General features: G+C 43.6%; 1 protein-coding gene across 5 annotated transcripts in view; it reads right to left on the minus strand.

Annotated features, from left to right (window-relative positions):
* The window catches only part of CORO2B (coronin 2B), a 96,753-nt gene that overhangs the window by 73,414 nt on the left and 996 nt on the right, over positions 1-22,343 (minus strand). The window contains exon 1 of one of the 5 annotated variants that reach the window (XM_063925534.1): positions 14,127-14,273. The exons of 1 other annotated variant lie outside the window; for it this stretch is intronic. Coding sequence is in view for 1 of the 4 variants with exons in the window: in XM_063925533.1 (XP_063781603.1) it covers positions 14,127-14,141 (15 nt within the window). In the remaining 3 variants the exon portion in view is untranslated. Of the gene's footprint in view, positions 1-4,575; positions 4,663-14,126; positions 14,274-22,343 lie in introns of those variants that run through there. 3 more of the 5 variants (XM_063925533.1, XM_063925536.1, XM_063925535.1) reach the window with 3 other exon arrangements.

Raw genomic sequence — 22,343 nt, forward strand, 5'->3', positions numbered from 1 at the left:
GACTCCTTAATCTCTCGCCACTTTATCTCTTTCCAAGGCTTAATACTCAGACCTCAAACAAAAGACAGACGACCACCAAAACATGCAGCTGCGGCCATTTTTGCGCTCTCCCCTGAATTAGGACTATAGGTTGATAGTGGTCATCCAATCAATTTTAATTAAGTTTTACACAGCATACTGCACTTCTTTTGAGGCCACAGAAGTGGCATTATTAGGCAATCAAGCCTGAAACATCAGCATGAGTGCTGTCAGCATAGAAGATGAATTGGTCAGTCAGTGATAACTGGGCTTAAATAAACGTAAAACATCACATTGGGAGACTGCTTTACCAAAGTACTTCTATAATCCATAGCAACCAATCTCAGTGCACATGCACATAATGATTATTCCTAATAATCTGATCATATTCCATTAGACACTTAAATCAATGCTGTGTGTGGGGCATATAAAAGAGTTACCATACAAATAAACAAGAATTTTTAGATGAAACAAAGAAGAACTTGGACAGGGTGACAATGGGAGGGGGTGGAAATGAGAATGACAGCAAAATCTGCAATTGAGGTAATTATCTGGTCAAAACAATTATGTTGCCCCTATAAATGTAAGGAGGAAAACAGGTTATCATACAACCCATTAAGAACCTAGCAATCTGGTGGACCATTATGCAATAGGTGGCATCTATCCTTGTGTGTCAATGCCTATTTCCCCATAGATTGTAAGCTTGCGAGCAGGGCCAGAGGCGTATCTAGGGTAGGGTGAGTGGGGCACGTGCCCTGGGCGCCTTGGCAGGCCCAGGAGAGGGGGGCGCCGCCGGCGTCCAGGGCATCATGCCCCACTCGCCCCCATCAACCCTAAATGTGAGGGGAGGAGAGCGCAGCGTCTCTCCCTCCCCTCACCGCCGCTGCCAGCACTAGCAGCGCTGCCAGCAGCGCTGCTGTGTCCGGTCTCCGGCGCTAGCCAATCAGAGCTTGCGGACCGGCTCCTGATTGGCTGCCGGTCCGCGAGCTCTGATTGGCTAGCGAACCGGCGCCAGACAGCCGCCAGAGACCTGGAGCGGTGAGGGGAAGGAGAGGCGCTGCGCTCTCCTCCCCTCACATAACAACAAGCCAGCGGCCGGTGAGTGACGGGGGGGTGGGTGGGGTCCGGCGGCACGGGGGGGGGGGGGGTCTGGCGGCACAGTGGGGCAAGTATCTGGCACCAAGTGGGGCCTGGCACTGTGGGGCATGTATCTGGCACTGTGGGGCAATGTAACTGGCACTGTGGGGCAATGTATCTGGCACTGTGTGGCAATGTAACTGGCACTGTGGGGCAATGTATCTGGCACTGTGGGGCAATGTAACTGGCACTGTGGGGCAATGTATCTGGCACTGTAAGTCAATGTAACTGGCACTGTGGTGCATTGTATCCGGCACTGTGGGGCAATGTAACTGGCACTGAGTGGGGCATGTATCTGGCATTGTGTGGCAATGTATCTGGCACTGTGGGCCATGTATCCGGCACTGTGGGGCATTGTATCCGGCACTGTGGGGCAATGTAACTGGCACTGTGGGGCATGTATCTGGCACTGAGTGGGGCATGTTTCTGGCACTGAGTGGGGCATGTATCTGACACTGTGGGGCAATGTATCCGGCACTGTGGGGCATGTATCCGGCACTGTGGGGCATGTATCCGGCACTGTGGGGCATTGTATCCGGCACTGAGTGGGGCATTGTATCCGGCACTGAGTGGGGCATGTATCTGGCACTGTGGGGCAATGTATCTGGCACTGTGGGGCATGTATCCGGCACTGTGGGGCATTGTATCCGGCACTGTGGGGCAATGTAACTGGCACTGAGTGGGGCATGTATCTGGCACTGTGGGGCAATGTATCAGGCACTGTGGGGCATGTATCCGGCACTGTGGGGCATTGTATCCGGCACTGTGGGGCAATGTAACTGGCACTGTGGGGCATGTATCTGGCACTGAGTGGGGCATGTATCTGGCACTGTGGGGCAATGTATCAGGCACTGTGGGGCATGTATCCGGCACTGTGGGGCATTGTATCCGGCACTGTGGGGCAATGTAACTGGCACTGTGGGGCATGTATCTGGCACTGAGTGGGGCATGTATCTGGCACTGTTGGGCAATGTATCTGGCACTGTGGGGCAATGTATCTGGCACTGTGGGGCAATGTATCTGGCACTGTGGGGCAATGTATCTGGCACTGTGGGGCAATGTAACTGGCACTGTGGGGCAATGTAACTGGCACTGAGTGGGGCATGTATCTGGCACTGTGGGGCATGTATCTGGCACTGTGGGGCAATGTATCTGGCACTGTGGGGCATGTATCCGGCACCGTGGGGCATTGTATCTGGCACTGTGGGGCAATGTAACTGGCACTGAGTGGGGCATGTATCTGGCACTGTGGGCAATGTATCTGGCACTGTGGGCATGTATCCGGCACTGTGGGGCATTGTATCCGGCACTGTGGGGCAATGTAACTGGCACTGTGGGGCATGTATCTGGCACTGAGTGGGGCATGTATCTGGCACTGAGTGGGGCATGTATCTGGCACTGTGGGGCAATGTATCTGGCACTGTGGGGCATGTATCCGGCACTGTGGGGCAATGTAACTGGCACTGTGGGGCATGTATCTGGCACTGAGTGGGTCATGTTTCTGGCACTGAGTGGGGCATGTATCTGGCACTGTGGGGCAATGTATCTGGCACTGTGGGGCATGTATCCGGCACTGTGGGGCAATGTAACTGGCACTGTGGGGCATGTATCTGGCACTGAGTGGGTCATGTTTCTGGCACTGAGTGGGGCATGTATCTGGCACTGTGGGGCAATGTATCTGGCACTGTGGGGCATGTATCCGGCACTGTGGGGCAATGTAACTGGCACTGTGGGGCAATGTAACTGGCACTGAGTGGGGCATGTATCTGGCACTGTGGGGCATGTATCTGGCACTGTGGGGCAATGTATCCGGCACTGTGGGGCAATGTATCCGGCACCGTGGGGCATGTATCCGGCACTGTGGGGCAATGTAACTGGCACTGTGGGGCATGTATTCGGCACTGTGGGGCAATGTAACTGGCACTGTGGGCCATTTTCAGTGGCCACACCCCTTCTGGAGCATAGCCACACCCCTTCTGGTGTGTGGTCACGCCCATTTTTTCGCCACGCGCGCCGCACATGCTTCTTTTTGTGTGGTTTTTTTTTTTTTGGGGGGGGGGGGCAATTTTCCATCTTGCCCTGGGCTCCGAAAACCCTAGTTACGCCTCTGAGCAGGGCCTTCCTCTGTATCTGTCTGTTTTTGCCCAGTTTTGATCTATTACTGTTCTAATTGTAAAGCGCAACGGAATATGCTGCGCTGTATAAGAAACTGTTAATAATAACAATAATAAGAAGAAAATATGATAATCAGGCCCTATGAAACTATAGGGTCTGTTTACTAAGCCTTGGACAAAGATAAAGTGGACGAAGATAAAGTGGCAGCCAATCAGCTCCTAACTGTCATGTTACAGGCTGTGTTTGAAAAATGACAGTTAGAAGCTGGTTGGCTAGTACTTTAGCTTCATCCACTTTATCTCCATCCCTACACATTTAACGATCTGCCGCCGAGCTGCCCGACGGCGGATACGGCCGACGGGCGACCCGGCGGCAGGGGTGGGGGGGTGGATCAGTGGCGGGGGGAGTGAAGTTTCTTCACTCCCCCCATCAGCCGCCTCCATAGAAGTGCAGGCAAATATGGACGAGGGCCGCGCATCGTTCATCGCTGTTGCCTCCACACTGCACGATATGAACGTTATCTTGTTCATTAATGAACGAGATCGTTCATATCTTGCAGTCAGATCGCCCATTGTGTAGGACTTATAAGGCTTAGTAAATAGCCCCCTAATTTCCATTCATGCACACACAAATTGCATACCTCCCAACATGACCCTCTCCAGGAGGGACAGAATGCTCTGCTCCTGGACTTCCCTCTTACTGTATGATGGCCATCACCTGTGCTGAAACACCTTTCTTATCCATTAACCTGTTCAACACAGGTGCCAGCAATCATAAATTAAAAGAAAAATCCAGAAGCAGAGCATTTTGTCCCTCCTGGAGAGGGTCATGTTGGGAGGTATGAAATTGTCATATGTATATACTCTCTCTCTCTCTTGGTAGTGCATTAAGCTCCCAAAATTAACTCCTTTAAATGAACAACCTTGAAATCACCCTTTAATAGAAAGGAGGAGACTTAATGGAACCCTCTACATCTGTTTTTCCATGTGCAGCTCATGCATAACTAATAATACTTTTTGGTCAATGGTTAACTACCATGAATGTTCTTTTCCTCATCTGAATGAGGTTTAATAGCTACCAAGCCCTCCTCACAGACAGTCATTGTAGAAGAGCGAGTAGCTAAAATGTTAAGTGTACAGCGCAGATACTGACCACTGCTGCAGTATGGGATAGTAAAACCTTCCTGTTACCCATCCACCACTAGGTCTCACTTGATAGCTATTGGTTGCAGTGATAACGGTAATGTTATATAATGCTGACCTGAGTGTTCTATCAGAGAGCAGAGTAAAGTGCAGCGCATCTCACCTTCCATAGTGCTCTGTATCCTGTGTGATGTCATTTAGCCTTCCTGATTGCTGCAGACTGGCAGGTTCCTCCCCACTGCAGCATTCTCAGCACTAACACACAGAGCTGTGGGTGGATACAGATATACTACTGGCACAATGCCAAGGGGCATCTGATAAGAACCTACATTTAAGGCACAGATTTGTTCTATTCAATCATAATCATGTGTTCAGGGTAGGTGGGGCAGTGGACATCACCCTATACATACCTACAGTACTAACCTTTCTGATTTCAGGTCTCTGTCCCATTGTCACAACTGGGATTTAACTATCTTGATTGACAAACTATAAAGAGGTACTGTATGTCCATTTACTGCTCTGCATAGCATTGCAGTGCTGAACAGGTGCGCACGCACCTGCCACTAGTGCATGCGGCAGTGAAAGGGTGCTAGGAGGAGGGGGACAGCACTGGAGGTATGGCCCACTGTCCCAATCCATTCACTTCCAATGTTGGGAGGTATGTCTATATTATTGTCTGTAAGATTCTCTCCAGAATTGCTGAGGGAAAACCTTCACTTTCTGCCTCTGCAAAATGGGCAGCAAAACCTTGATTCACCCAAAACTTGGATGAAGTTTTGCTGCTCTATAGTTTCTAGTTCTGACGATGTAAAAGATGCTACTTCTGCAAGGATTCAGTATAAATAATTGTGAGCGAACACATCATCTATTTTATTTTGCATTAATGGACACACAGCTTTAATAAGATGGCAGAATGAGTAAAGGGTAAAGGCAGTGGCTGATTGGAACAAATTGCTAGTTAGACAAGTAACAAACCTAAAATGCCTTTGACGTTATGCCAAGTCCCTAATTTATTCAAATCAAACTGTTCTTCTGTCCCTAGGCCGCAGGAAGCTGGAGTCAGTATAAAAGCAGAACCTGTAGGTGCTGATCTGTATTCTTGGCACATAGTGGGCAGTGAGAAGTGAAACAATTAAGATATGCAATTATGTATACATCTCAACTGTCCCAAACTGATGGAGTGTCGCAACAAACTGGGCAGATCCAAGCAGTGGATATTTTGTCCTGATTTTGCAGGTTTGAATATAGGATGGTATGAGTTATGTAGTCGACGCACCCAACTATGATTCCCCTTCCCATTACTGTGGCCCATACTGTACACTGTCACAAATATAATTGTGTCTTTCAAAGAACTGCAAAACTATTATTATGACAATAAGAGTGCGAAATACTGAAAGTGATTAAAATGCAAACTGTAGCCAGCAACCATCACCATCCAGCCATGGTTTAATGTGGCACCTCTCAGGTATGACATCTAGTTTCACAATTTCACAATTATTGGTCTCTGGTTTTCAGCTCCAGTCACTTCAAGTCACCCATTTACTCTTGTCTAACATATATACCCAACCCTAATCGATCCATATCACATTTCACCTTACATTCCTGTGCATGCTTGTCTCTACGCAACACTTATTCCTCAAATGGCCTAATTCAGACCTGATCGCAGCGGCAAATTTGTCAGCAGTTGGGCAAAACCATGTGCACTGCAGGGGGGGAGATATAACATGTGCAGAGAGAGTTAGATTTGGGTGGGGTGTGTTCAAACTGAAATCTAAATTGCAGTGTGAAAATAAAGCAGCCAGTATTTACCCTGCACAGAAACAAAATAACCCACCCACATCTAACTCTCTCTGCACGTTACATCTGCCCCCCATGCAGTGCACATGGTTTTGCCTAACTGCTCACAACTTTGCTGCTGCGATCAACTCTGAATTACCCCCAATGTCTCAGTCTATTCTGCTCTCTAGACTATGTATGCTGACAGAAATCAGCTAAATTCTCCACCAAACACTCCATGTCTCACAAAATCAGCTCTATTCTATATTACACTCCCCCATACGGCTCCATATCAGCTCTATTCTCTACTAGCTTTTGCCCATGGCTTCTCTCGCGTGAATGTCTGTTATTGCTCAGAGGAACCAATTTTACAAAAAAAGAAGTACCATCTAATATTGTGATGTATATTTTAGATTGTACACATTAATCATACAATTTATTTGTAAACAATAGTTGCAGTTTTTCCTTCAGGGATTAACACAAAAAGATGCTTGGGTCTGCCCATGGGAGAAGCAGCTGGTCCTGAGATGTACGCCTGCAGCCTTGAGCGTTTGCCCCTACGACTATATAACTATAGTCATTTTGGACTTGAGCCTGCACAACGCATGCGCCGAGTGTCAAGTGTATTTTTCTTTTGTATTGCTCTTCTCCCTGATGTCACATCCAGATCATACATACCTCAGTTTCTTTCTAGGTCACTAAGCTATACAACAGTGAAAATGCAATACAAATTCATCCAGTAGTTTTTGCATGATGCCGGAATAAATACAGAGACAGCTAAAAATTTGGTACATTTTTTTTTCCATCTCCATAGTCCATAAACAGTTATCTATTACACTCCTCCATATAATCTCAAATCCACTATATTCCCCACTCACTGCTTAATACATACCCAAATATCCGCTATTCATCATTACACTCCTCCATTCACTTTGTTATTCAATGCTTTCCTCCATACTGCTCTGAATCAACTCTATTCCCCACTACATTCCTCCATGTTCCCGAAACCAGCTCCTTTCTTCCCTACACTCCTCCATACTGTGCCTCTCTGTTATCCACTACACTACTCACACCACCTCAAATCAGTACTATTCTTAATGTCACTCCACCATAACTCACTAAGAGGGCATGTACTAAGCAGTGATAAAAGTGGAGAAGTGAGCCAGTGTAGAAAGTTGTCCATGGCAAACAATCAGCTTCTCTGTATACGTTTATAGTATGCAAATTATAAATGTTACGTCAATGCTGATTGGTTGCCATGAGCAACTTCTCCACTGGCTCACTTCTATACTTTTATCACTGCTTAGTATATATCCACTAAATCCACTTTATTCTCCACTACGCTCCTCCATATTACTCTACATATGCTATATTCTCCATTCCACTCCTGCAAATCACTCTAAATATGCTATATCCTCCCTACCACTCTATTTATGCTCTATCCTCCATTACACTCCTCCATATCACTCTAATATGCTCTATCCTCCATACCGCTCTACGTTTGCTCTATCCTCCATTACACTCCTCCATATCACTCTAATATGCTCTATCCTCCATACCGCTCTACGTTTGCTCTGTCCTCCATTACACTACTCCATATCACTCTACATATGCTCTCCTTCATTACACTACTCTATATCGCTCTACATATGCTCTCCTCCATTACACTACTCCATATCGCTCTACGTATGCTCTGTCCTCCATTACACTCCTCCATATCACTCTAATATGCTCTATCCTCCATACCGCTCTACGTTTGCTCTGTCCTCCATTACACTACTCCATATCGCTCTACATATGCTCTGTCCTCCATTACACTACTCCATATCGCTCTACGTATGCTCTGTCCTCCATTACACTTCTCCATACCACTCTACGTATGCTCTGTCCTCCATTACACTACTCCATACCACTCTACGTATGCTCTGTCCTCCATTACACTTCTCCATACCACTCTACGTATGCTCTGTCCTCCATTACACTACTCCATACCACTCTACGTATGCTCTGTCCTTCATTATGCGCCTCCATATCTGTAAGCATGCTCTATTCTCTATTTCACAGCTCCATATCACTCTAAGTATGCTCTATCCTCCATACTTCACATATTTTGTCTTTCTTCACTTTCACACCCTGCTTACCCTTGGCCAACATTGCTGGGTGACCATATCATACAGCCTATTAAGAACCTTTGCAATCTGGTGGACTATTATGCAATCGGTAGCATCTATCCTTGTGTATCAATACCCATTTCCCTATAAATTGTAAGCTTGCAAGCAGGGCCTTCCTACCTCTATGTCTGTCTGTTTTTACCCAGTTTTGTTCTATTACTGTTGTTCCAATTGTAAAGGCAACGGAATATGCTGCACTATATAAGAAACTGTTAATAAATAAATAATAAATAAATACATATGTTCCAAACTTAATTCCACTCTTCCATATCACTCTATGCTCTATCTGCCATTCCACTCGTCCATGTCACTCTAAGCATGCTCTATCCTCCATATCACTTTAAGTATGCTCTATCCTTCATTACACTCCTCTGTATCACTATAAGTATGCTCTATCCTCCTTTTCGCTCTACGTATGCTCCATTCTCCATTACACTCTTCCATATCATTGTATGCTCTATCCGCTATTCCACTTGTCCATATGACTCTAAGTATGCTCTATCCTCCATTACACTCCTCTATATCACCGTAAGTATGCACTATACTGCATTATGCTCCTCTATATCACCATAAGTATGCTCTACCCTCCATTACACTTTTCCGTACCGCGCTGTGTATGCTCTATACCCCATTACACTCCTCCATATCACTCTAATGGTGTGTACACACAGTGAGATTTTTTCTTTCGATTTTGACTATATAGTCAAAATCACAAGAAAAGTTAGTGCAAATCGCAAGGTGTTATGCTGCTTGCGATCCCGGTTCGATCACGATGCGCGGTCCCGCCAGGTCGGTATCGCAAGAAAAGATAGACTGTGCAGGCAAGTCAATTCTTGCTAGATCGGTGTATCTAGTTCATCTCACATAAATCAATTAAATCTCACATAAGACAAAATCTCACATAAGCCAAAATCGTAAGCACACATAGTCCATATCTCAAGAAAAGTGAAAATCGGGCATAGCAAGGATCTCACCGTGTGTACACACCATAAGTATGCTTTGTCCTCTTTACTGCTCTACGTATGCTCCATCCTCCATTCCACTCTTCCATATCATTCTATGCTCTATCCTCCATTACACTCCTCTATATCACTCTAAGGGGGTAATTCAGAGTTTATCGCAGCAGCAAATTTGTTAGCAGCTGGGCAAAACCATGTGCACTGCAGGTGTGGCAGATATAACATTTGCAGAGAGAGTTAGATTTGGGTGGGTTACTTTGTTTCTGTGCAGTATAATACTGGCTGCTTTATTTTTACACTGCAATTTAGATTTCAGTTTGAACACACCCCACCCAAATCTAACTCTCTCTGCACATGTTATATCTGCCCCCCCTGCAGTGCACATGGTTTTGCCCAACTGCTAACAAATTTGCTGCTGCGATCAACTCTGAATTATGCCCTAAGTATGCTCTAGCCTCCATTCCACTCCTCCATATCACTCTATGCTCTATCCTCTATTACACTCCTCCATATCACTCTATGCTCTATCCTCTATTACACTCCTCCATATCACTCTATGCTCTATCCTCTATTACACTCCTCCATATCACTCTATGCTCTATCCTCTATTACACTCCTCCATATCACTCTATGCTCTATCCTCTATTACACTCCTCCATATCACTCTAAGTATGCTCTGTCCTCCTTACCACTCTATGTATGCTCCATCCTCCATTACACTCTTCCATATCATTCTATGCTCTATCCTCCATTACACTCCTCCATACCACTCTATGTATGCTCTGTCCTCCATTACACCCCTCCATACCGCTCTATGTATGCTCTATCCTCCATTACACTCCTCCATACCGCTCTATGTATGCTCTATCCTCCATTACACTCCTCCATATCACTCTAAGGGGGATATCCAATTAGCCCCGGTAAATTACCGCAGCTAATTGTCCCGCCGGGGGCTAGCTAATTAGCCCCGATAAGCCGCAGCACGCGGCGGCTTATCAGGGATTTTGTTTCATCTGCCTCCGGCAGGCGAAGTACAATCCCCGGAAACACACAGGTTTCACTGAACCTGGGTGTTTTCGGGAGAAGGTTTTTTTTATAGGCGATCCACCTGGATCGCCTGTAAAAAAAAAAATCGGTGAAACATCGGAAAAAAATCAGAAAAACTGCAATTTTTTGGACCCGATGTGTTACCGGGGATAATTGGATATCCCCCTAAGTATGCTCTAACTTCCATTACAATCCTACCATTGGCGTTTTATAATGGGTGCAGTGTGTGTGGTACACACGGGCCCCTGAGTCCAGGGGGGGCCCACACCACACACACTGCACCCATTTCTCCTATACTTACCTTTCCGGAGTCCATCGCTGACAGTGTGTGGGCCCCCTCCTCTCCCATAGCCGTTGCGTCGCTGCTAGCGCACTGACCACTAGAGACTCTGGCACAGTGCCAGAGCCTACAGCGTATGCGCAGGACTCCGAAAAAATGGCGCGGCGGTCATTTTTTGGAGTCCTATGCATGCAATGTAAACTGGCACTGTGCCAGAGTCTACAGCACTCAGAGCACTAGCAGCGGCGCAACGGCTACAGGAGAGGAGGGGGCCCACACAAGGAGTCTGCACATGGGTCCCCTCCTCTCTAGAGACGCCCCTGTCTCCTCCATACCGCACTATGTATGCTCTATCCAGCATTGCACTACATATCACTCTAAGTATGCTCTATTCTAAATTACACTCCTCCATATCCCTCTAAGTTTGCTCTCTCCTCCATTACACTCCTCCATATAACTCGAGTATGCTCTATCCTCCATTACTCTCCTCTATATCACTCTAAGTAGGCACTATACTCCATTATGCTCCTCCATATCACTCTAAGTATGCTCTATCCTCCATAATGTATACATACTGCTCTATGTATGCTCTGTCCTCCATTACATTCCCCCATATCACTCTAAGTATTCTCTATACTCCATTACACTCCTCTGTATCACTCTAAGTATGCGCTTTACTCCATTCCACTCCTCCATATCACTCTAACTATGCGCTATCTTCCATTACACTCCTCCATATCACTCTAAGGGGTCTATTCATGAAGCAGTGAAAAGTGTGGAGAAGTGAGCCAGTGGAGAAGTTGCCCATGGCAACCAATCAGCATTGAAGTAACATTTATAATTTGCATACTATACAATTGTACGGAGCAGCTGATTGGTTACCATGGGCAAATTCTCTACAGGCTCACTTTTCACTGCTTCATGAATAGACCCCTATGTATGCTCTATCCTCCATTACACTCCTCTATATCACTCTAAGTATGCGCTTTACTCCATTCCACTCCTCCATATCACTCTAACTATGCGCTATCTTCCATTACACTCCTCCATATCGCTCTAAGTATGCTCTATCCTCCATTGCACTACATATCACTCTAAGTATGCTCTATCCTTGTAAACCTTCCTCCATATTACTCTAAGTATGCTCTATTTTCCATTACTCTCCTCCATACCGCTCTATGTATGCTCTATCCGCCATATCACTCTAAGTATGCTCTATCCTCCATTACACTCATCTTTATCACTCTAAGTATGCTCTATCCTCCATTACACTGCTCTGTATCACTCTAAGGGGCCCTACTCACTGGCCGACCCGCCGCCGAGCTGCCCGACGGCGGATACGGCCGACGAGCGACCCGGCGGCGGGGGGGCAGTGACGGGGGGAGTGAAGTTTCTTCACTCCCCCCGTCACGCGGCTGCATTGAAGTGCAGGCAAATATGGACGAGATCGTCCATATTGGCCTGCATGCACAGCCGACGGGAGACCAGCGATGAACGAGCGCGGGGCCGCGCATCGTTCATCGCTGGAGACTCCACACTGAATGATATGAACGAGTACTCGTTCATTTATGAACGAGATCGTTCATATCTTTCTGAAAATCGGCCAGTGTGTAGGGCCTATAAGTATGCTCTATCTTCCATTCTACTCCTCCATATCACTCTAAGTATGCTCTATCTTCCATTACACTCCTCCATATCGCTCTAAGTATGCTCTAGCCTTGTAAACATTCCTCCATATTACTCTAAGTGTGTTCTAAGTATGCTTTCTCCTCCATTATACTCCTGCATATAACTCTAATTATGCTGTTCTCCATTCCACTCCTCCATATCACTCTAAGTATGCTCTATCCTCCATTGCACTCCTCCATACCGCTCTATGCCCCGCTCTATGTATGCTCTATCCTCCATTGCACTTCTAAATACCCCCTATATCAGCTATATTCTCCACTATGCTACAGCCTTTGTTTTCATACAGTACTTTTGTTATCTCATTATACAGTATAATCCATTCCATATATCCCTGAGTGGCTTCCCTACACTGACCCATATATCACTAAGCTGCTTCTCTTTATTATACTTATCTATACCTCCCCAGTTAGTTCTTCTCTCCACTACTAATTCATACAACCTAAATACATGTGCAGTCATCCAAAGCTCACAGAATTGGTTCTCCTTACATTACACTCACCCCTCCCTATAAGTGCATCCTTCCATAGCTAAAACAAGAATATTAATTGAAATCTCTGAATGTCACTCATTCAAAACTATACCCCATACTCAACCTCCCTAACTCAATATTTTCCTCCAGTACGCCCATTTATAACTAATTAAAGTTGCTTGTCTCTCAGCTACACTGAAATCAGTCAGGGTCTTCCTTAGCACTAATTAAACAGCTTATTTTTTGTTACCATGGATCCTAAATCATTTGTATACCTAATTCTATTAACCAGCTTTTCTTCTGGTCAAACTACGCCTTGTTAGCTTTCATCTGCAAGTAACTTATCTATCTCTATTCAGCCATATCTGTCACAAACAGCACTTTCTACCCTAATATACCTGTCATCTAACTATACTCTCCAGTGTACTAATTCAGCATTCGCCCCTTACATACATCTCCATCAGTTGCCTCCTATGCATGTATAGCTCTCTGATATGTCACCCAACATCCCTATCCATCACATTTCTTCAAATGTTCTACCTTTCTCCTACATTCAACCATGTATCAGTCTCCACTGTTTTACCTATTCTTATATGTACAGTTCTGTAATATTTTTCCCATCCTGTATCTTTTCTTCATGCAAACATACCATCAACCCGAAGTTCCTTACAATTAGTTTTACATCTTCCACCTACATGTTTTCCTATTACGGATATGTAGCTCAGCTAGACTTTTCTCCCTTCCACCCGGTATACCATAGTCAGATGTGCCTCTCTAGCTCACAACTGTCTCCCATCTCCTTGAAGCGCAGCTACTCCTCTCCCACGCCCCAACGTCACAAAGCTCTAAGCAGCAGGTTGCATTAAGGGTTTTGTTGGATTTCCATGTGTTCCCTCTACAGATGTCTATGAATTAAGCAGAGGGCTATGGAAGCTGGTCAGAAACCCCTACATAGGAAGCAGTGATATCTGATTAATCCTTTGCTTCTTGGAACAGATCCAAAAGATTAGGCGGGTGGTTGATTTCTACGTACTTGGATGCACGGTTGTGTGTGAGAGCGTATTGGGAGCCGCATATGACTCCTACAATCTCCAAAGTCCAAGGGTATAAGCAGAATGACGCTCAAAATACCTTGTAAGCACTTTCTAGCCAAAAACTCTTTATCAGAAGAGATTGTAAGCTTCTTTGGATAGGAATCTCTTATTCTATCCAGATGGAGAGGATGCTGACAAACATCCACGCCAACCTTTTATGTATCCTCCTCATTTAACCTATCTGTCCCCCTCCATATACTTTCCTGCCTCCCATATACATCGGACTTACCTTGGTGACAGTCATATAGAGCTGTGTCAGAGCTGGGGGACTGGGAGCCCGGGCAACTGAATTGTGACTGCAGATCTCTGTGCGTAGCTGCCTCCAGACACACTCACACACAATGTGCTCCTGCCTCCCCTCCTCCTCATTATTCCCATCCTTTGCTGCCTGAATGTGATGTCACTCTGCATCCATACTGATCAGGCAGGAAGCGGCTCTGCTGCTGCTGTTTACCCTTTCTCTGCTGGGGCCACTGCAACTGTGTAGATAACATTTATTTGGGAAAGACAATACGTGAAATGACACAACTTTCCTAGTCCCTCAGGATCAGCAAGGACTTGTGCCTGGGTACAGCCCTGAGCACTGACGCACTGTGTTTGTGGCAGCACCATACACCTGCCTCATGCCTGTGTCACATTCATCTGAAACACTAGAGGTGATCGTAATCGGTATCTAGTCTTATCTAGTAGTTTAGACATCTGAACCCAACCAGGGTTTGCTCAATAATTCGACAGCTCTATGTACAGAGTGATGCTGCATTGCTACAAGTATAATGATTGTGCAGTTTTCAGGAGCAGTGCTTTATGTATAGTAAAATAATGTGCAGGTACTCTGAAAACAGGTAAAGGCACTCACCTAATGTTACAAGTTAGTACAAGATTTATAGGAGCTTGAATTCCACACTCTGGACAAGTCATCAGGTGCTTATTTATTTTTTTCTGTCATTATTTCACTGATTTAATCCTGTGTCTAAATCAAGATCTAAGAATTAAAAAGAACACAAATTACTGCGTACCACTGAGTACCATCAGAAAAGAAACACTAAAAGTATAGTGATTCTGCAGTGCTACAAGTATAGTATAACTATTCTGCAGTGCTACAAGTATAACTATTCTGAGTGCTACATGTATAGTATAACTATTCTGCAGTGCTACTAGTATAGTATAACTATTCTGAGTGCTACAAGTATAGTAGAACCATTCTGCAGTGCTACAAGTATAACTATTCTGCGGTGCTACATGTATAGTATAACTATTCTGCAGTGCTACTAGTATAGTATAACTATTCTGCAGTGCTACTAGTATAGTATAACTATTCCGCAGTGCTACTAGTATAGTATAACTATTCTGCAGTGCTTCAAGAATAGTATAACTATTCTGCAGTGCTACAAGTATAGTATAACTATTCTGCAGTGCTACAAGTATAGTATAACTATTCTGCAGTGCTACATGTATAGTATAACTATTCTACAGTGCTACTAGTACATTACTATTCTGCAGTGCTACTAGTATAGTATAACTATTCTTCAGCCTTATTAGTACAGTATAACTATTCTGCAGTGCTACAAGTATAGTATAACTATTCTGCAGTGCTACAAGTATAGTATAACTATTCTGCAGTGCTACAAGTATAGTATAACTACTCTGCAGTGCTACTAGTACATTATTACTATTCTGCAGTGCTACAAGTATAGTATAACTATTCTGCAGAGCTACAAGTATAGTATAACTATTCTGCAGTGCTACTAGTACATTACTATTCTGCAGTGCTACAAGTATAGTATAACTATTCTGCAGTGCTACAAGTATAGTATAACTATTCTGCAGTGCTACTAGTACATTATTACTATTCTGCAGTGCTACAAGTATAGTATAACTATTCTGCAGTGCTTCAAGAATAGTATAACTATTCTGCAGTGCTACAAGTATAGTATAACTATTCTGCAGTGCTACATGTATAGTATAACTATTCTGCAGTGCTACTAGTACATTACTATTCTGCAGTGCTACAAGTATAGTAGAACTATTCTGCAGTGCTACTAGTATAGTATAACTATTCTTCAGCCTTACTAGTACAGTATAACTATTCTGCAGTGCTGCAAGTATAGTATAACTATTCTGCAGTGCTACAAGTATAGTATAACTATTCTGCAGTGCTACTAGTACATTACTATTCTGCAGTGCTACAAGTATAGTATAACTATTCTGCAGTGCTACAAGTATAGCCAGAGGCGGATTGGCCATAGGGTTCACAGGGAAGATTCCCGGTGGGCCGACGCACCCGTGGGGCCTGTTTTGTTTGAGGACAAGATGCAAAATAATTTGCATATATGAAAATTACTTTGCCACTTAGCCTGTGATTGCAGATGATCTAGTGTATGCTCTGTCTGCCTGCTTGGCTGACATATAAGATTGAGTGAATAGTGATTGGGATACGGTTGGTGTAATAAGCAAGAAAATATATCTTTCTAAAGAATTATATACATAGAAACATAGAATTTGACGGCAGATAAGAACCACTTGGCCCATCTAGTCTGCCCCTTTTTTATTTTATCCTTTAGGCAATCTCAACCCTTTTTTAACCTTGATTCTTTGTAAGGATATTCATATGCCTGTCCCAAGCATGTTTAAATTGCCCTACAGTCTTAGCCTCTACCACCTCTGATGGGAGGCTATTCCACTTATCCACTACCCTTTCTGTGAAGTAATTTTTCCTTAAATTTCCCCTGAACCTCCCCCCCTCCAGTCTCAATGTATGCCCTCGAGTTCTAATACTTCTTTTCCTTTGAAGAATGTTTCCCTCCTGAACTTTGTTAAGACCCTTTATATATTTGAAAGTTTCTATCATGTCTCCCCTTTCCCTTCTCTCCTCCAAACTATACATGTTAAGATCTTTTAGCCTTTCCGGGTAAGTTTTGTGATGTAGGCCATGCACCATTTTAGTTGCCCTTCTTTGTACACTCTCTAATGTATTTATATCCTTCTGGAGATAGGGTCTCCAGAACTGGACACAGTATTCCAGATGGGGTCGTACCAATGACCTATACAGTGGCATTATCACTTCTTTTTTCCTGCTACTGATTCCTCTCCCTATGCAACCAAGCATCTGACTTGCCTTTCTCATTGCTTTGTTGCATTGCTTTCCTGCCTTCAAGTCACTTGAAATAGTGACTCCTAAATCTCTTTCCTCCTCAGTAGTTTCCATTATAGTACCCTTGATGCTATACTTAGCCTTTGGGTTTTTGAGACCCAAGTGCATGATTTTGCATTTTTTAGCATTAAACTGTAGTTGCCACGTTCTTGACCATTTCTCAAGCCTACCTAGGTCATTAATCATTTGTTTGACCCCTCCCGGTGTGTCTACCCTGTTGCATATCTTTGTATCATCTGCAAAAAGGCATATCTTCCCTTCAATACCATCTGCAATGTCACCAACAAAGATATTAAAGAGAACTGGACCAAGTACAGATCCCTGGGGTACTCCACTGGTAACATTTCCCTCCATAGATTGCACTCCATTAACTACGACTGTCTGTTTCCTATCCTGCAACCAGGTTCTTATCCATTTAACTGATTTATAATCCACCCCCAGGCTTTCAAGTTTATTTAGCAGTCTGCGATGTGGGACAGTGTCAAATGCCTTACTAAAGTCTAGATATGCTACATCTACAGCTCCCCCTTGATCTATTATTTTCATCACAGAGTCAAAAAAGTCAATAAGATTTGTTTGGCATGATCTCCCACCAGTAAATCCATGCTGTTTTGGATCCTGTAAGTTGTTTGATTTAAGATATTCCACTACTCTTTCTTTTAATAGTTTTTCCATTACTTTCCCTACTACTGATGTAAGGCTTACTGGTCTGTAGTTACTTGCTTCTTCCTTGCTTCCACTTTTGTGCAGTGGAACTACATTTGCTCTTTTCCAGTCCTCTGGAATAGCACCTGTATTTAGTGACTGGTTAAATAAATCTGTTAAAGGTGTAACCAGCACATCTTTTAGCTCTTTGAGTATCCTTGGGTGTATCCCATCTGGTCCCATTGATTTATCCACTTTTAGTTTTGAAAGTTCTGTTAGGACCTTCTCCTCTGTAAATGTATTTTCATCCACCTTATTTTTATGAATGTCCTTGCAATTTAACTGTGGCCCCATCCCTTCTTCTGTAGTAAATACTGAGCAAAAATAATTATTTAGGTGATCTGCTATTGCCTTGTCTCCCTCCACCAAATGCCCACTCTCTGTCTTAAGTCTTATTATTCCTCCATTTGATTTTCTCCTTTCACTTATATACTTAAAAAAAGTTTTGCCCCCTTTATCTACTGACTGGGCCATTTTCTCCTCAGCTTCTGCCTTTGCACGTCTGACCACTTTCTTAGCATCCTTCCGTCTGTCCAGATACACCTCTTTGTCGTTATTATTTTGAGTCTGTTTGTATTTCCTAAAAGCCATCTTTTTTGCTTTCACACTAGTTGATACTACTTTTGTGAACCACACTGGCTTCCTTTTCCTGGTGCTTTTCCTAACCATTTTGATACAAAGGTCTGTTGCACTTAGTAATGCACTTTTCATTTTTTTCCACCTCTCCTGCACTCCTTCCAAGTTCCTCCAGTCTGCCAATGAATCACTTAAACATCTCCCCATTTTTGCAAAGTCTGCATTTCTAAAATCCAACACCTTTGTTTTTGTGTGAGAGGAGTTGGATCCTGTCTTTATACTAAACCATACTGCTTGATGATCACTGGATCCCAGGTGCTCACCCACATATATATCAGATATCCTATCACCATTTGTAAGAATTAGATCTAATATTGAGTCTTTGCGAGTGGGCTCCCTCACCAATTGCTTGAGAGATGCTCCCTGTAAGGAATGTAGAAATTTGCCACTTGTAGCTGAACTTGCAAAAGACCCCTCCCAATTTACAACAGGTAAATTAAAGTCTCCCATGATTATGACTTCTCCCTTAAAAGCCATTTTAGAGATGTCCAACAATAGGTTCCTGTCCAAATCCTGCCCCTGGCCTGGTGGTCTATAGATCACCCCAATGTGAATAATGTCCTTCTTCCCAGTTTCTATGGTGACCCAAAGGGCCTCAGTTTTGGCTTCAATATTTTGTATTAAAGTAGCATTTATGCTTTTTTTCACATACATTGCTACCCCTCCTCCTATTCTTCCTATTCTATCTTTCCTAAATAAATTGTATCCTGGTATAGCTAAGTCCCAGTCATGATTCTCATTGCACCAAGACTCTGTAATTACCACAAAATCCAGGTTATCCCTTGTCATTATCGCAATTAGCTCTGGAATTTTGTCTCCTAAGCTCCTAGCATTTGCAGACATAGCTTTAAGAATTTTTTCTGTGCATTTGTTAGTAGTAGCCATGTCCAGAGCGTACAAAATAAATGACAAGTTTAAAGTTGAAATTACCTGTTTGGGGATGTTGCTCAGTATTTGTTTTCTTTTACTAATCAGTAATCATACTCTTTACACCATGACTGTACCTTACTAAATATAAAGACATAGTACACCTGACCACAATGGGTAAATGTTCAAAGGAGGTAATCACCAGTCAGTATGCAATAATAAACTGTTTCACTGAGCAACTTCCCCACACATGCAATGACATTTACAAGAAATCATTACATAAAGAAACATACATAAGTTTGCATAAGAGAGAACTGTAGTGAGCAGATTGGGGATGCCTTTTCATAGGTTTTTTAAAAACAGATGATATGCATAAGATGAATTACATACTTTTGAGGCATTAAGGCAGTCCTTTTGTGGTAGTGTTGGTGTGTTGATGTTTTTCTTCTGGTTTCCTTTGGCTTAACGCAGGTATAACGCTATTTTTATAATAACACTTTTATGTCAGCACTTCTATGGAGGCACATCCAGCCGTATACTAGACTTCAAATAGGAACAATATCCATGTGAATGCAATGATTGCAAACTCCACCCAAAACCATCCCCCTTTAAACTAAGGCCATAAATTAGCTTAGAAAAACAGACATTACATACCAATAAGGCAGCCAACTATATCTCTACAAAGAGAAAAACATACAAAAAAAACCCCACCCTTTTTTAATATACCTAGGCTATTCAATCATGAAATTCATTTGACATAATCAGCAAATGCAGTACAACTTGCTGGGATGTGTAGTTCCACGAATCATACCTAGGCTATTCAATCATGAAATTCATTTGACATAATCAGCAAATGCAGTACAACTTGCTGGGATGTGTAGTTCCACGAATCATACCTAGGCTATTCAATCATAAAATTCATTTGACATAATCAGCAAATGCAGTACAACTTGCTGGGATGTGTAGTTCCACGAATCATACCTAGGCTAGTCAATCATGAAATTCATTTGACATAATCAGCAAATGCAGTACAACTTGCTGGGATGTGTAGTTCCACGAATCATACCTAGGCTATTCAATCATGAAATTCATTTGACATAATCAGCAAATGCAGTACAACTTGCTGGGATGTGTAGTTCCACGAATCATACCTGTTGAGCACAAAGAGTGATGAGAAGTTGGTTCACAAGTTCACAATCGACCATAGCTGATGATATAACTTAACGCAGGTATAACGCTATTTTTATAATAACACTTTTATGTCAGCACTTCTATGGAGGCACATCCAGCCGATGGCTATCCAGCCGTAGTTTCCTAAATTCTGAAGGTGTATCATATAATGTGCTCATAATATTTAATTGTATTTCTTTTTAACTTCCCCCTTCATGCTGGACATGCCCACTATCTGGAAAGTCTTGGGGGGAGGGTGCTGCTGCCATGGCCCATGTCTAGACCTTACACCTCTGGTGCTGCCCATGTGGGGCAACTTGTACAAATTTTTCCAGGGCCGCTTTTTTGTTCCCAATCCGCCCCTGGGTATAGTATAACTATTCTGCAGTGCTACAAGTATAGTCAGGACCGGTGCAAGGTTTTCCAGTACCCTAGGCAAAACTGAAGCCTAGCCCCCCCCATATTTACGTTACGTCACAGTAGTGCCTCTTGATGTTTCATCACACAGTAGTTTCCCATGTTCACATTACACTACAGTAGAGCCCATTTACATTAAACCACACAGTAGAGCAAATCCATGTTCTGCCACACAGTAGTACTCCCTGCAATGTGCTTTGATGGCTCCCAGGGTACACATTATACATAACAATAAAACGACATTATATATGTATTATATATACATATATATATATATGAATCCAATCTTTTTATAATACAATATATCCTTTTCATGAAACCCAGTGAGTGCCTATTACCGTATGTTTCCTTCTTTAATTATAGTTGCAAATGCTAGTCACTCCCCTTCGTGAATATATATTTATTGGTTCTGTGCCCCATATCCCCTTTCCTGTTTATAAATAAATACATAAATATATATATATATATATATATATATATATATAGTTGAAGTTCAGAACATGGGACCCCCGGGTTAGCTTAACTAAACTGTTTCAGAACATTAAAACGTACCCTTGCTCACCACAGGTTACTATTCCTATTACATGTCCACGTGGATAGTGAAACTGATAGCTCAGGGGGTCCCACATTCTGAATTTGAGCATATACAGTATATGTACCGTTTATATATTCGTTTGTACCAGTGCCGTAACTAGGCATTTTAGCGCTGTGTGCAAGACATGGCATTGGCGCCCCTCCCTGACATGCAAAATATGTGCAGTGCGCGCCGTAGGCACGCCAAAAATGTAGGGGCGTGGCTTCATGGGGAAGGGGTGTGACCACAAAATAATACCAATTCATATGGTGCATAGAAGTCTCCATTATTCAAATTACGGCGCACAGTAGCGCCACTACACCAGGTAGAGCCCTTTTTACACATTACGGCAGACAGTCCCCCTTTTTACACATTACGGCAGACAGCGTCCCCCTTTTTACACATTACGGCAGACAGCGTCCCACTTTTTACACATTACGGCAGACAGCGTCCCCTTTTTACACATTACGGCAGACAGCGTCCCCTTTTTACACATTACGGCAGACAGCGCCCCCCTTTTTACACATTACGACAGACAGCGTCCCCCTTTTTACACATTATGGTAGACAGCGTCCCCCTTTTTACACATTACGGCAGACAGCATCCCCCTTTTTACATATTATGGCTGACAGCGTCCCCCTTTTTACACATTACGGCAGACAGTCCCCCTTTTTACACATTACGGCAGACAGCGTCCCCTTTTTTTACACATTACGGCAAACAGCGTCCCCTTTTTTACACATTACGGCAGACAGCGTCCCCTTTTTTACACATTAAGGCAGACAGAATAGATAGATAGATAGATAGATAGATAGATAGATAGATAGATAGACAGACAGAATAGATATACTTACTGTTTCCGCTGGCTCAGGCTCCTCGGTGCAGCTTCTGGCAGGGGAGAAGGAGGAGGGAGGGGGTCTCGGGAG

This window comes from Pseudophryne corroboree, chromosome 6 (assembly GCF_028390025.1).
Source record: "Pseudophryne corroboree isolate aPseCor3 chromosome 6, aPseCor3.hap2, whole genome shotgun sequence".
Classification (NCBI taxonomy): domain Eukaryota; kingdom Metazoa; phylum Chordata; class Amphibia; order Anura; family Myobatrachidae; genus Pseudophryne; species Pseudophryne corroboree.